Source organism: Micromys minutus, assembly GCF_963924665.1.
Source record: "Micromys minutus genome assembly, chromosome: 32".
Lineage (NCBI taxonomy): Eukaryota > Metazoa > Chordata > Mammalia > Rodentia > Muridae > Micromys > Micromys minutus.
In genome coordinates, this window is record NC_137967.1 from 3,553,592 (window position 1) to 3,570,418 (window position 16,827).

Genomic DNA, 16,827 nt, shown 5'->3' on the forward strand with positions numbered 1-16,827 from the left:
CGCCGGCGGAGCGTGTGCATGGCGCGGGAGTCCTGCGCCTCGGAGGCTGCCTCTGCCGCTGCGGTGCTCTTCGCCTGGGTACGTGGCTCCGCCCCCGGACTCGGGCAGAGACTAAGGGGAGCGGAGACCGGGGAGCTCCCGACGTGGGTGGCGGGGATCTGGGTCGCGGCGCCCAGAGCCAGGGTTTTGGGTTGGAGGACCCTGGGCTGCGCCAAGAAGGAGAGGGCGCGGAGGGAGGGCCTCCCCGTGGTGAGATGTGGGGGCTGAATCTTCGGGAGGACCCTGCCTCCAGGGCAGAGCATCTGGGAGAGCCCTTGGCCGCCACACTGCCTAGGGAGACAGCGTGGAGGCTTGGCAACGAGATCTCTTGGTCCCAGAGCTCGTGTGGCCACCTGTGTCACCGAACCTTCCTTTAGCCTGGGGAGGGGTTGGAAGGCTCCTTTCCAGCGCCATCACCCTGGAGAGCGTCCTGTGGATGTGAGGCCTGTGGAGTGTGGCCGCGGGAGACACAGAACCTTCATTTTTGCTGTTACTCGGCTGTGACCGGATCCTATCTTCTCTGGGGGCGTGGAAGTCTGGGCTGGGCCTGTTTGACACTGCCCTTTGAAGAGACCGACGGTCATCCTTCTGTGTGACTGGAGAGGAGGCTTTATACTCAACGATCGTAGGGGACATGCGTGACAGCAAGCATCTGTTGGGTGTTGCTGTTCTTAGTATTAAATACCAAAATTGTGATGGAATGCATGATTTGTTAACGGCAGTCTCCTTGGCTACAGCGGAGGTGTTCCGAGAGTGAGTACCAAGTCAGTGATGATCACATTGTCTCTCTTGGTGCCTGGCATCCTGTAGACCCCAGGGAAATATTTGTTGATGAGTGAGTGAGTGAATGAATGAATGAATGAATGAATAAAACGAATGAATGAGTACCTATGTGCACAGCCATGTGTTAATGTTTGAGAAATACATAGCTATAAAGGGGTTCCAGTTCCCGAGATAGAGGACGCCACAATACCTATGTTTTTGCCAAAATTAGAATTTATTTATATACCTTTCACTTGTTGAGTGTAAGACTGTCAGAAAGGAGAGCATGGCTTGGCCTGGCTGTCTGGCTCAACTCCTTGAAGTAGCACTTGAGCTAAGGTGGGCAGGGGGTAGGGGGGTTAGTAACTGAATATGTCCAGCAAGGAGTCTGCTGAGAAAAGCCTTTCACCTGTGGCCTTGAGTGGACAGAGACAGAAGCAGGGCTGAACCTCACTTTACCAGTGTGTTTGGAGGCCTACTGGGGAATTCTTCCTGCTGCGTAATCAGTGTGTGTGTGTATTAGTTGGCCTCCACTACCATGACAAAACACCACAGGCTGGTTTCTTAAACAATAAAAAATTATTTTCTCAGTGTTGGAGGTTGCAAGTCCAAAATTAAGGTGTGGGCACTTTTGGTTTCTCTGGGGCCTCAGGTGACTGTTTTTTTTTTTTTTTTTTTTTTTTCTTTTTTGGTTTGGTTTTTGTGTGTGTGTGTGTGTTGGCATCCTGGGTGTCTTGGGAAGAGACTAGACAGATTGGATTATAGTCTCATCATTTAACTTTAATGACTTCTTTAAAGGTTGTGTCTCCAAATATAGTCATATTCTGATATGTCAGAGGTTAGGGTTTCGACATAGGCATTATCGGAGGAACGTGATCCATCTTCTGCCAAGTGGTAGGGTGTGTGTGTGCATCTGTGTCTGGATCCTTTGTGAAGAAGGAAGGTGATTACAGTTGTCACAGGGTATATTAAAATTTCCTTTACCCAGCTTTATCCTGGGGTTAGGGCCCATTACTGCACCACAGAAATTGATACAAACCACGAGCCTGGGAATGCTCTAGCCTGGCTTCTCATGTTCAGCAGCCTGCAAGCCTGGTAATGGGGTAGCCAGAGGAGATAGAAATCCCAGCAGCACTCCCTGACTCACTCTGAAACAGTGTTACATTTGACAGTGCTACTTGACAGTACTTTAAACAATGTTGAATTCCAGGGTGGAGAGACTTACAGCCTGGCATCCACAATCCGCCAGGGCAGTTTCAGGATTAGGAGAAAAGCTAGAAGACCGAGTCCCTGCTTTCATGGTGGTGGCTTTCTAGGAGAGAAGGCAGTTCAGCCAAGCCAGCAATGCCAAGGTAGGGGGACAAAGCAACGGATGTGAGCCATAGTCAACAGCCCGGATGCTGTGACCCTGGTGACCCCCCAACCATAACATTATTCTCTTTGCTACCTCATAACTGTAATTTTGCCACTGTTAGAAATTGCAATGTAATATATTTGGAGGCAGAGGTTTGCCAAAGGGGGCAACCCACATTTTGAGAACTGTTGGTCTAGAGTCATGTGACTTAACCTCTGGGCTGGCTCTACATACATACCTGTTTTCTTAGGGACACAGTAAGACCTAGTGAAAGAAACGGATTTCTAACTCGCTGACCCAGTTGTGTGGCTGTGGATCATTACTCGAGCCTACTCTGGCCTCAGTTTCCTCATCTGTAAAATGAATTCCAATGCTCCTTAGTTGTGAGGATGTCTGGATGTGTGCAGAGATGCTCACATCCCCACAAAGCTCATTCTTCATCTTGGAGTCCTGCAGCTCAAGGTGGCTGGAAATACCCAAGAGGTGGGATAATTCTGTTAAGTGTCTGTTTTGCATTCATATCTCCGTAGTTGTTTTAAATCAAGTGTCTCAGTCAGGATTTCTATTCCTGCACAAACATCATGACCAAAAAACAAGTCGGGGAGGAAAGGGTTTATTCAGCTTACACTTCCATATCACTGTTCATCACCAAAGGAAGTCAGGACTGGAACTCAAGCAGGTCAGGAAGCAGGAGCTGATGCAGAGGCCATGGAGGGATGTCATTTACTGGCTTGCTTCCCCTGGCTTGCTCAGCCTGCTTTCTTATAGAACCCAGGTCTACCAGCCCAGGGATGGCTCCACCCACAATGGGCTGGGCCAGGGATGGCACCACCCACAATGGGCGGGGCCCGCCCTTCTTGATCACTAGTTGAGAAAATGCCTTACAGCTGGATCTCATGGAGGCATTTCCTCAACTGAGGCTCCTTTCTCTGTGATAACTCCAGCTTGTGTCAGGTTGACACAGAACCAGCCAGTACACCCAGTGTTCTCATTTACGTGCCCTCAAAAAAAAAAAAAAAAAAAAAAAAAAACAAAAAAAAAAACAAAAAACAAACCAAAAAACAACCAACCAACCAAAAATGGTATTTAAGTGGCTCTACCACTCACCTCCAAAAGAATCATTTTGGGAGTAGATACTTGAAGAGGTAAGAATTTCTGAAGTGCTGAGCTGATGCTAACGTTTTTCTGATACCTTTATACGTGCTGAATTCTCTTCTGGGCCTGTTACTTAGCTGTAACGATTTCAAAGTAGCGAGGTCTTTCCTTCCAGTGCTGGGGATTGAACCTAGGAACTTGAACAGGCCAGGCCAGCACTTTGTTGTTCTGCTGTGTCCTTAGACTGTGTGTAGCCTTGATGGAGTAAGTCTACAAGGGGCAACGCCAAATGCTACACTTGAAAAGGCCTTTTAGAGATCATTTCCTAGGTTTTGTTTTGGACCGACGATGCTTAGGGATGCTTCATCCTTAGCTAACTGAATAAATACAGAAAAGTCGCTGCTTCCTAGTGAGGATGTGGGGAGTGAGAGCCAAAAAAACGAATCCCAGAGCGTTTCCTGCTAATTTTCCCCCACTCCAGCCCCACCCTTAATCTTTCCTTTCCCCAGCCTTCCTAGATAACTAGCTTTCGTCAGAGGGGATCTATGGGCCCATCCTCAGAGGCAGTTGAGTCTTGGTTGGTTTTTATTGTCCATGGGACACAACCTGGACTCACCTGGGCAGAGAAACGTCAACTGCAGGCTTCAATCACATTGGCCTGTGAGAGATTAACCCTATTGATAGGCTGTTATGGAAGGTCCAGTCCACTGTTGGTGGCACCATCTCTAGGCTGATGGGTCTGGGCTGTGTAAGAGAGTTCCTTGAGCAAAGCAGAGAGTAACAGGTACTGTTCTTCATGGCTTCTGTTTCCTGCCCTGACTTCTCTCATTGATGAACCATGACCTGGGTGTGTAAGCTGCAACAACAAACCCTTTCCTTCCCTAAATCAAGTTTGGTCTCTTCCCCTCCCGGCATCACAAAAGAAACCAGGACAGGGTTGTATACCTGAAGGGAAAGGTGGGACACAGGACTGTGAATGTCAAGGAGTCCTCTGAAGTCATGGTGCTCACTGACGGGCCTGGCTTTCCAAGGCTGATTGCCCAAGACAGTCTCCTAAGAATGGGCGTTGAAATGCCGTGGGGGAGGGGCAGTGAAGGGCTGGGGGAGGGGGGGCAGGATGGATGGATGCTGACAACTGGGGGCTTTTCATCCTTGTTGTATTTTGTCCCTAGGGTGCAAACAGCTACGGGCAACTTGGCCTCGGCCATAAGGAAGATGTGCTTCTGCCCCAGCAACTGAGTGACTTCTGTAAACCTGGGCGTATCAAGAGTGTCACAGGAGGAGGAGGGCATTCTGCAGTTGTCACAGGTAATTCTCTTCACAAATGGACAGCCACTCACTTTTGTACTGAGATATCCCCCCCCCCCCCTTGGATGCTACCTTGCTGTCCATTTGTCTTTCTTTTCTTTTCTTTTCTTTTTTTCTTTCTTTCTTTCTTTTTTTCTTTTTTTTTTTTTTTTTTTTTTTTTTTTTTTTTTTTGGTGAAAGAGCCAACTAACCTTGAAGGGATTGTAGCTTGTCAGAGCCTGAACTTCTGAGTTCTTTAAAGATCTTTCTCTTCACACCCATATACAAATAAGGTTCAGAGACGGAAGGCTTTGGGTTACGGGGCAAATTAGTGGGTATGTTCCAACCTTACGTGTCGCTTTGAAGCCTCTGCAAGTAGGCGAAGTATCTCTTTCGATCAAGATCCTTACCTTGTCCTTAATTTTCTGTCTTAGCACCTAGCCCAGAGAGTGCTGAACCTGGGGGTCACCCATGCTTCAGGTTAGGGAAGGATGGCTAAGAGCAGGAGCCATGGCGGCAACTGCCTGGGGCTCAGATGCCCATTCTGTGGTCCCTTAGCTCCACGGCTTTGGCAAATAATGTCTCTGTACCGCGGTGTTCTGCTTTCACTTCTGTGGCAGTGATAAGATGTCTGACCAAAAGCGTCTGGGGGGGAAGGGCTCCTTTTGACTGAATGTTCTGCTAACCTTGCATGGTTGCCGGGAGTCAAGGTAGGAACCTGGAGCACCGGCTCCATCCACAGTCAAGAGCGGAAAGAGCAACAGAGGCACCCCTGCTGCACACAGCTGGCTTTCTTCACGCTCACACAGTGAAGGGCCTGGCCCGTGAGATGGTAGAGCCCATGTTCAGATGGGCTTCCTCATCTCAGTTAATGGTCAAGACAATCCTCAGCCATGTTCATAAACCGGCCTGCTCACTTAGGATGCTCCTTTCCAGGTGATTCTAGGTTGTGTCAAGTTTGATAGTGAACGCTAACCAGCACACTCAGTTCTTTTCTTCACCTGTCCTGTGGGCATAATAGCAGTAGGTGAACTCAAGGCATTTTCAGGGCTGTATTAGGGCTTTTATAGGTTTTCATGTCTTCATGGACTACTTCTTCACTTTGTAAAGAAAGGATAACCATTATACAGGAATACTGATACAAAGTAACTACACCCAGGCTTATATTATATACGAATTACTGTTACATTAAAATTAACTTAAAACAATTTAAAATTAAGCAATCCCTATGGGCCTTTCAAAGCATTATGGGCCCTAGACACGTGTGGAAAGGGCTGGCGTGTTCAGCTATTGGGATAGCTCCTGGCACAGTCTAAGCGTTGAGCTGATGTTGGCTTTCTTGTGGTAATAGGTGCTCCATTTGGTGATTTGGCACCTGCTACAGAGCTGAGGGTTTTCATTTATATGTTAGATTTGAGACTCTTGGCCTGGTGTCTTTGGTTCCAGAACATATTGGCACACACCAGTTAATAACATTAGTACGGGCAGGAAGCCTTTTGTCTGTGGCTCCAAGTAACTCGTGGTAACCCTGTCTCACCTTGGCAGATTTGAGTCTCCCCGTGGGCGCTGACAGGGCGCTTTCTGTTTTGCAGATGGTGGAGGTCTCTTTGTGTGTGGCCTGAATAAGGATGGCCAGCTGGGGCTTGGTCACACGGAGGAAGTTCTGTGTTTCACCATCTGCAAGCCTCTCCTCGGCTGTCCCATCCGACAGGTGGCCTGCGGCTGGGATTTCACCATCATCCTCACAGGTAGGCTCACTCTTGGGGAAACATCTTCACCAAGGCTTTGGGGGATAGCAGGGCAGTTGGGGGGCAATTAAATAAAAGCCTCTGTGTTTTTAAAGATAAACCAACCACCCCTACCCCCCAACCACAAGTGTTCTCGGTAGCCATGTAGGGAAATTGAAGGGTGCCTGTTAGAAGGAGAACTTTTAGCTATCAATCAGGCTGGAATACATTTGTCAGAGACTGGGGATAGGCTAGATCTTTTGAAGTGGTCATTTCTAGTCCCAAAAGTTCATTCGAGCTGTGCGCCTGGTCTCAGTGGCCTGGAGTGCCATGGGGAGTTATGGGTAATGTGCTAGGTGTCCTAGTTAGGGTTTCTAACTGCTGCTTACTGGTTTACTCAGTCTGCTTCCTTATAGAAACCAGGACCATCAGCCTAGGGATGGTACCACTCACAGTGGGCTGGGCCCTCCCCGCCTTGGATCACTGATTTAATAAAAATGCCTTAACAGCTGGTTCTCATGGAAGCATTTTCTCAGTTTAGGTTCCCTTCTCTCCAGTGACTCCAGCTTGTGTCAAACTGATATAAAACTAGCCAGCCCTCATCTGCCATGAAGTGGTGTGGGCAGGAGAGGGGATTGGTTTGTAAGGGTGGAGGGTGGGTATGAAGGGATGGGGAGATGAGTGAGATCGGGGTGTATGACGTTGATTTACAAAGAACCAACAACGAACAGTGACAAACCAGCCAGCATTAGGGATTTCACAGGAACAGGGAGAGCTCTTTCCTACTAAGGGGCATCCATGGTTTCATTGCTGAGGATCAAACGTAGGTTCTCACATGTGCGAGGCCTGGGCTCTACCGCTGAGTTATTTTCCTATCTCCCCTTAAAAATGTGGCCTTTGTGCAGACAGGTGTCATGAGGTGGTTACAAGAGTCCTCTCGGAAGCAGCCGGCATTGTTCCTCCAACAGCTAATTTCCCTGTTCAACTTTGTCCCTCCTAGTTGGCCGTAGTTTCTGCCTCTTAGTGGATTCCTAGATGTGCAGTGAAAGTCCTAAGTTGGTTTGTTTTTTTTTGCCCAGTAGTTCTTGTGCCTGCTGCCTTTGTCTGATTGCTTCTCACATTAGGCAGTGCCCAATGGCTCCTGCTGTAAAATAGCCTCTGTCACCTGTCTCATGAATTGTCATCTCCCCTCAGCTGTCACCAGTCCCCCTTCGTGGAGGAGTCCCATGAGTGTCCAATCCGACAGTCCCTACCAGACTCCTGCCAGCCCCTGCTTAGATTAGCTCTGACAAAACAAAGGCAGACACAGAAATCCCCTTACATGTGAAGAATTTCATTGTTGGCTATCATGTGTAAAGTACATATGATGGGCCCGTGTAATTGAGGGTCATGAGACGGAAGGAAGCCCTGTTTCCCAGCACATTGCAACCAGCTGTGAGAAAGGCACAAAGCAGTCAGAGTTGAAATCAGACTCTCGGATATTTGTAGATAGAGGGTAAGAGGACAGGGTTAACTATGGAGCCAAATGGTTCTAATACTCCTCTGGCCCAAATTCACCCTCCAGACTCTAGAGGGGAGTGTCTGTCTCACAGGGAAACCCCTACTTTGCCAGGCCACACATGCCCTGTCCCTTTCCCTAGACTCTGCAATGGGTGATCTACCGCTAGGGTTACGGTGTGGTAGATTGTCTTTTTATTGGTTACAGGCAGCTCATGCCTCAGATTTGCAATCTGAATGCTTGTGTTTTGCAGAAAAAGGTCAAGTTCTGTCATGTGGATCCAATGCCTTTGGCCAGCTAGGTGTGCCGCACGGCCCTCGAAAATGTCTGGTCCCCCAGGCCATCGAGGTGAGGATAGCCCTGTTTTAGCTTGCTGTTTCCAGGCTTTTCCATGTATCCTTGCACAGAACGAAAAACTAGGTGGTAGGCCCTTGAAGACCCATGGAGTTGTAGACTTGAGTTGAAAATAAGCTCTTGGTTAAAGATCAGTTTGAGGGGATCACTGCTGGGTGGAGGATCTGTTCTTCATGCTCGTTATGAGAGTATCAACAAGGGTTGTGGAAATGTGCCCTATATGATAATGGGAACTGTTACAAACAGGTCCAAACAGATGCAGTTTGCCTCGAGACACTAAGTCTGGGGTCTGGGGGGACAACTTAAGGGTGAAGCACTTGCTGTGCAATCAGGAAGGTTTTGGTTTGGGTCTCCAGGCTCCAGTTACAGCTGGAGGCAACCAGATAGAGACCTTGGCTGGTTAAAGCAAAGGGAGACACCAAATCCTCTGACCTCCATGTGCATGTGGATGCCAACATTTACAGACCTACACACTTGTTACACACACACACACACACACACACACACACACACACACACACCACACACATCACACCCCCCACACACCACACACACCACACCCCCCACACACCACACACACACACACACACACACACACACACACACACCACACACATCACACCCCCCACACACCACACACACACCACACACACACACACCACACACACACAGCACACACACCACACACACACAGCACACACACCACACACACCACACACACACACCACACCCCCCCACACACACCACACACACACACACCACACACACACACACACCACACACACCACACACACTATACACACACTATACACACACACCACACACACACACATACCACATACATACCATACACACACACACACACACACACCCACACACCCACCCCCCCCACACACCACACTCACACACCACACACACACCCACCCACCCACACACACACACCACACACACACACCACACACACCACACACACACACACCCACACACACCCACACACCCACCCCCCCCACACACCACACTCACACACCACAGACACACCCACCCACCCCCACACACACACCACACACACCACACACACCACACACACACACCCCCACCCCCACCCCCACACACCACACTCACACACCACACACACACCCACCCACACACACACCACACACACACACACACACACCACACAGACACACACACACACACACACACACACACACACACACACAGTAGCAAAAAAGAAGTAGAATAAGCAAATGGTAGTCCAGGACTGTCCTGCAGAAATGTCATATGATTGAAAATTTTATATAAACCCCACTTAACAAATAAACAGCTGAAATTAATTTTTAAAATAACAACTCTATTGAGATATGGCCCAGATACGTTTGAATTTGTTTCTTTGAAATGTGTACTTCAACGTTTCTCAGTGTGTTCTCAGAGGTCGACTCCATTGTCTTTATCTGAGTGTACAACCTTTGCATCATGGCCAGAAGGAAGTCTACCCTCAGTAGCGGTGGCTTCCTGTCTGCTCCACTCGTCCTGCTCTGTGCTTTGCTGTGTTGTAGCTGTTGCGTATAAATGAAGTTGTACAGCATGTGGCCTTTTGTGGGACTCCATGCACTGTTTTCAAACTTTAGTATTTGACAAAAGATTTATTCATTCTTATTTTATGTATATGGATGATTTGCCTGTGTGTACATCTGTAAACCATGGAGGGCATTGGATATTGGAACTGGAGTTACAGATGGTTGTGAGCCCCCTGTGGGTGCTGAAAACTGAACCCAGGTCCACTGGAAGAGCAGCCAGTGCTCTTAACCACTGAGCTTCTTCCTAGTCCCTTGATTCTATGTATTTATTTATTTTAAAGATTTATTTATTTTATGTAAATGCACTGTCACTGTCTTCAGACACTAGAAGAGGGCATCAGATCCCATTACAGATGGTTGTGAGCCACCATGTGGTTGCTGGGAATTGAACTCAGGACCTCTGGAAGAGATCTGTGCTCTTAACCGCTGAGCCATCTCTCCAGCTCCCCATCCCCGCCATTTTTCTTAAATAAAGAGTCTCATGTAGCCCAGGCTACCCTCTAACATGTTATATAACTAAGGCTGGACTTGAGCTCCTGATTCCCCTGCCTCCACCTCCCCTGATGGTAACAGATGCATAGCCACAGGCCACCTGGCCTTAGAAACTTTAAAACTAATTTAATCTGTCCAAGCTATTGTTCTTCCCATAAACACAAAGGAAACACTTATGAGTAAGGCATTTCCCACTTGTTATTTTGTACCAAGGCTCTGAACCCTGTGCATGATTTCCGGGCTGCTTTGAGTCTGGTCACAGTATTCAGTATCCACATGTCAGGGAGCAGCTGGGAAAGAGGACTTTCAGTGTTGTTTGGAGCGCTTCTCCTGATGTCCCACATTACAGGTTTATGAAATTCACGTGTGTCTGACTTCGATTTCTATTGCCGTGATTAACATAATTAAAAACAACTTAGGAAGGAAAAGGTTTATTTCATGTTACAAGCCCCAGGTCACACACACTTCATCCCTGAGGGAGGTCAGGGTTAAAACCTTAAGGCAGGAGCTGAAGCGGAGGTGGGAGCAGCAACCGCTCCCTGGCTCGCTTTGAGCTTCATGTGCCTTTGCCTTTCTTTTACTTCCCAGGACCCACTGCCCAGGAGCGCCACCGCTCACCGTGGACAGGGCTCTCCCACATCAGTCACTAATCAAGACAGTGTGCCACTGACTTGCCAACAGGCATTTTCTCAATTGTGGTTCCATTTCCCACATGACTCTAGTTTTTGTCGACTGGCAGTGGGGAAACCTGATGCAAACAGGAAAAGTTTCAGGAAAACACTGAACTCAGTGTTTCACAGCCTCAATGAACGGCCCCACCCCCTGCTGCCATCTAATCCCTATACTCTGAGGGGTGGGAGATGCATTTTCTTTGGAGAGTTGGAGTCTGTTTCTGTCTTCTCATTGAGTTCAGTTACCGCCTTATAGCCTGTTATTTGGGGGTACGGTTGCCAAAGCCTGTGCACAAGTCTAGTCCTGTAGAGCTCTGGGTCCCCACTGTAACTCCCAGGTGCAGATAGGTAGCCTTGTAAGAACCTACATATGTTATAATTAATTTAGCTTAATTATAGTTGATATAATTAAAGAAGACAGGAAGGAACAATGGTTAAGATGTGCTGGATGACTTAGTAACACAGCTCTTGGATAAGCTGTCTGCCGTGATGGGCGTGAGAAGTGATAGGGCCACAGCTGTGAGGGAAGCTGCCGTGTGGTCACTGGATGTAGGTAGCAAGGACACTAGTGGCTAAGACCCGTCTTACCACCCGGGAGATTTACAGTTTAGTGACACATGTTAAGTACATCAGTGTCACCGTCATGGTAGAATCATGGCAGATGCCCATGTCGTCCCAAGGAAGGACTGGGCTCCTGCCCAACAGGAAGCTTAGCTAACTCTTAGGGTTGAGCTGAGGTTTCCCTGACTTGGGATAGGAGAATGCAGAGAAGGTGCCGAAGTAAAACGTTCTAGGCCAAAGGAAGAGTGTGAGCACGTGTATGGGGGCACAGGAATGTGTTCAGACTGGAGTATGGGGAAACGAAGGAAGTGTGGGGCCGGGGTTGGGGACCCATGGGCAGTCAAATAGTCGAATAGCATGTAAGGACACTCTGGCCCACTGGTTATTTTTAGACAAAAGAAAGGAAAATAGGAAAGATTTAAAGAGTCACCTTCACAAACTGTGTTAGCACAAGTTAGTCCAAGGCTCATGTGACTGGGGACTCCACGGTCAGAAGTATAGTTTCTAGAAGGGACGCTGGAGTTTTGCTCTTGGTGTTGGTCAGACCCAATCAGGTGTGATGGAGTCTGTGGGTATAATGGTGAATAAGACTCAGTGCCTTTTGCACGGATCCTTAAAAGAGGGCCTGAGGGCCAGGAGTGTGGCTCAGGTGGGAGTGTTTGCCCAGCGTCTGGGAAGCTCAGGGTGTAATCCCTAGTATAAACTGGACCTGGTGGTGCCTGGGTTCAATCCCAGCACTCGGGAGGTGAGGCAAGAGAATCAGAGGTTCAAGTTTGTCCTTGGCTACATAGGAGAGCCTGGGATAGATGAGGATGTAGGGGAAGGAAGAATCCAGAACACATTCCGAGGACGGAAACTTAGTAGTAACTGGTGCAGCTTAGAGGGCTCACGGTTGTCCACTGCAGTGTGACAAGCCTCGTCCCATCACTTAAGAGGGTCAGGTCTGGGACCTCTGAGCTGGTCTTTCACAGGGTAGCAGTAAAGACATAACCAGATCTGTGCGCAACCTTCATGGGCTGGACTGAGACCCAGACCCATTGCTTCTGGTGAGAGTCACAGTCCTTGCTATGTGGCCTCTGTGTGACTATTCAGACCTGGCAGCTGGCTCACTTAGGAGGCCCCTGTGCCTTTTCTCACCCTCTCTGACTCACGGTGCTCCCTAATTCTTCCCATTAGAAGTGTGTCACTAAGTCCAGCCCACACAGGGGAGGGGAGTCACACACTGCAACTTGAAGGGAGTCGTATCAGAGAACATGGGGACCTATTTTTAAAACTGCCACAAGACGTATTAGAGAGGACATGACAACTGTCTTCAAATATTTGGAAAGCTTTGTCAGAAGCTAAAGGCTGCCGGGTGCCGGGTTTGGCTCCACCTAGAGATATGTGGAAGTTTGCAAGGATGGAGAGGTGCCTAGGAGCATGGTGAGTCCTGTGTGACCAGAGGCAGGTCCTGGGCAGAGGCTGACCACTTAAGGAAGAGCTTCTAGCCTTGGTAGGGAGGGGGCTGGGTCAGAAGGGGAGGGTAGAGCTATGTGAGTCCTATTGGAGCACAGCCATGCTTTCTCATACATGGCTGTCGGATGTTACAGAGCTGAGCGGTGTGGCAGGAACCATATGGCTTTTGTCTGTTTAAAGGAAATGTTTACCAACTATTGAACTGGATGACGTTGGAGGTCCCCGCCTCCCTGCTCTTGAGAGATAGTACAATGTGGTGCTATGATATGGTAGTTTTTTTAAAAAGTTCTTTTACAGGGGTGGGGAGATGGCACAGTGGTTAGTGCTTGTTATACTAGCGTGAGAGCCTGGATTTGGACCTCTAGAACTCATGCAAAAACAACCAATCAATCAAAAACAAAAACAAAAACAAAAGAACTCAAGCCTCGGGGGCTGGAGAGATGACTCAGCTGTTAACTGCGGGACGTGAGCAACTCACTTGTTGCTCTTGCTGAAGACCTGGGTTCAGTTCCCAGTGCCCACGTGGTAGCTCACAACTGTTTGTGACTCCAGTTCCATGGGATTTGATATCCTCTGCTGACCATCACAGGCACCAGGCTTGCATGTGGTGCACATGCAGGAAGAACAGTCACACACAGAAAACAACATAAATATTTTTAAAAATCCAGGTATGGCTGTATATGCCTGTCAGCCCAGCACCGAGGGAGCTGGAGGGCCACCAGCGTGGCTGAAACAGGGAACTCGAGCCCAGTGAGACCTGCTTCAGGGCAGCAAGGCGAGGAGTGATAGTGGAAGGTGGGAGACAGCCAGCGTCTTCCTGTGGCCTTCATGTGTACCCACATACTCATGTGCATGCAAAACACACATACACACACAACTCACATACCCACATGTCCCCATGTGCACACACACACACACACATAACACATACACACATGTTTGCACACATAAACACAACACATATATATACACACACATATACATACGCAGCATGCCCACATGTCTCCATGCATATATATATGTGTATATATATATATATATATATATACACATAAGCACATACACACACACCTCATATACACATATATACAACACACATACATACACACACATCCACATGTTGCTATGTGTGCACAAAGACAAACATACACATAAGAACACACATATATACACATATGCATACACGCCCACATGTCCCTGTGTGCACACATACACACACACCACATATATGCACACACATGCCCATATGTCCCTGTGCTCACACATATATACATAAGCACATACACATACCACATATATACACACAACACACATACATATACATACACATGCCCACATGTCCCTGTGCGCACATACACACAAACATACACATAAGTGTGCACAGTCACGCGTGCACACACACATTTCATCTAGCAATAAATATAAGAGCATTTATGTGTGAGCATGTTGGGTGGGGGGTGCTTCAAGCTGCACTGAGTCTGTGCATGAGTTACAGACGAGGTTGCAGGTGAATGATTCTGAGACTGACTGTTCTTTCCTTTGGACAGTGCCTGAGAGAGAAGGTTGTCTGTGTCGCTGCGGGACTGAGGCATGCACTAGCCACCACAGGTGACCACTCACCTTATTTCCCCAGGGAGCCCTTCTGAGCAATAGAGCATCAGCAGGAAACTCCGGACAGAGCGTTGGGAGGCGAGCTGTCCGGCTCTTTTGTTGTAGCTGTGTCACTGGAGTGGTCATAATGTCATAATTCTTCCGGTGACTCCTCACAGTGAGGAGTGTGTGAGTGTTTGTGGAAGCCCTTGTGAGTGAGGCGGGGAGAGCTAGAGACTGTCTGTGTAGACGCCGCGGTGAATTTTCCCCACTGGATTCTTATTGAAGGGCCCTAAGGTTTAGAAAGTAATTGATGGAGAGTTCCTTTTAAAAAGAAGGGTAGGGTGGGGGCACGCTTGTCCGAAGGCACGAGGATCGGTGTGAATCTGCGAACTGTGGTGGTAAGGTAAGAAGGAAAGACAGGCAGATCCCTGGGGCTTGCTGGCCAGTCAGCCTAGCCTCCTTGCAGAAGCTCCAGACCAGTGAGACTCCTTATCCCGGTTAGGAATGAAAGACATTTGAGAAACTCCACCAACGCTGAACTCTGGCTTCTCCATGCACCTGCACGTACATGCACATATACACGCGTGTGTGAGCCTGAACAGATGCTTGGGAGAGAAAAGGGGAGGGAGAGAGAAGCTGTATGCAGAGTAGAGAGACTAGGAAGGGGAGGAATTAGAAACTCGGGGACACCCAGGTAGGGGAGCTTTCGCTTCGGGGTCTTCCCTTCCTAGTTTCTGCACTTGCTGCGTTGGGCTGTGTCTGTGTTCATCTCCTGTGGCTGTCGAGTCTCCATGCTGCGTGGGTCCAGGTGCGGGTGGGCAGACGGGAGGTAAGGAGGTCTGTGAAGCTGACTCCTGTGGCCAGTGCTGCTTAGACCTTCTCTCAGAGTGGGATCACGAGAGGACTCATGGTGAAGAGCCCAGGCCGCTTTTCCAGCGGACCCAGGTTAGGCGCCCAGCATCCACACAACTCATAATGGTGTGTAAGTCCACTGCCATCTAGAGAACCAACAGGCGGACAGAATGTTCACACACATACAGTTTTTTTGAAAAGTGGAGTCTGGTGTTTGGAGACAATGATCGACCCACATGAAGTTGTGACACCCCCTCCCCACCATGGGTTCCTCTCTAGGCTACCCTCAATGGTAACATCACGTGGAATTTCGCAGTAGCTGTCAGTGAGGATGCAGAGGAGCTTTGTCACCCCAGGTCTCTCCTGCTGGGGTTGATGGCCACACTCACTTCCTTCTGCTCCCAGCTCCTCCTTAGCTCCTGACAGCCATTCCTGTTTGCCATGTCTGTCATGTCACTTCTGAAATGTTGTTAGATGCCCCGGACAGTGTGTAACCTGGGCTCGGCTTTCCTTCATGGCATGGAGACCTGTGTTAGCTGTGTGCATCTGTGACCGATCCCCTTCGGTGGTGAGAAGTCTGGTATGGCTGTGGTGCTGGATTAGCCTGCTAGAGCTGTTGCAACAAAACGATGCAGTCCAAACGGCTTAAGTAACAAAAATTCACCTTCTCTCTGTTCCCGAGGCTAAAAGCCCAGGATGAGTGTCATTAAGACTGGTTTGTGGCGACACTTTTCTTGGCTTAGATGGCCCCCCTTCTCACTGTGTCCTCACAGGCTTCTCTGTACATCTGTGCAGAAAAAGCTCTTTCGTGACACTCCTGTAAAGATGCTGGTTCTACTGGACTAAGCCCACTTCCCACAGGCACTGCTTAGCTTTCTTTACCCCAGTAACAGGCCCTGCTTCCAAACAAAGCCATGCTGGAAATTAGGGATTCCACACCCAGATGTTCTGGGGAGGGCACAGTTTAGTCTCTAACAGCCAGTTTGTAACTAGTTATCCACTGAGTAATGTCTGATGTCTGGCTTGTTTCCAGCTTGATCTATTTGCAATAACCTAGAAACATCCATACATGTTTCATTTCTCTTGGTTAAGTGTCTGGAAGTGTGACTGCTGAGCTGTCTGGCAGTGACTACTCATTGATAGACAGGCTGTCTTCTTAGAAATCAGCAGGGCAGTGGGGCTGGAAAGAGAGCTCAGTGGGCCATGCACTTCTGCACTGGCATGTGAGGGCCTCAGTTTAGACCCTCCTAAGCCAGACAGGGTTGTGGGTCTTGTGCTACTGTGGGTGAGGTGGGCAGAGTCCCCAGATCACAGCAAGGGCCAGTGAGCTTTGTATATACAGCCAGCAAACAAAAGACCCTGTTTTAATCAAGGTAGGAGGGGGGCAACCATTGTTTGAGGCTGTTTCCCAGTCTTCACACCCTTTTAATTCTGCAGGTAGGCAGAATGGTTCAGTTGCTTTGAAAAACAGTGTGGAAGGCCCTGTTATTATTACCTAACTGTAACCTTT

At 48.6% G+C, this 16,827-nt stretch overlaps 1 protein-coding gene across 1 annotated transcript in view; it reads left to right on the plus strand.

The window, feature by feature from the left end:
* Positions 1-16,827, plus strand: part of SERGEF (secretion regulating guanine nucleotide exchange factor) — a 195,038-nt gene continuing 178,211 nt past the window's right edge. Inside the window, exons 1-5 of the mRNA XM_080909158.1 lie at positions 1-78; positions 4,423-4,558; positions 6,130-6,285; positions 8,016-8,110; positions 14,420-14,480. Coding sequence (XP_080765284.1) covers positions 19-78; positions 4,423-4,558; positions 6,130-6,285; positions 8,016-8,110; positions 14,420-14,480 — 508 coding nt within the window. The 5' untranslated portion in view covers positions 1-18. The remainder of the gene's footprint in view (positions 79-4,422; positions 4,559-6,129; positions 6,286-8,015; positions 8,111-14,419; positions 14,481-16,827) is intronic.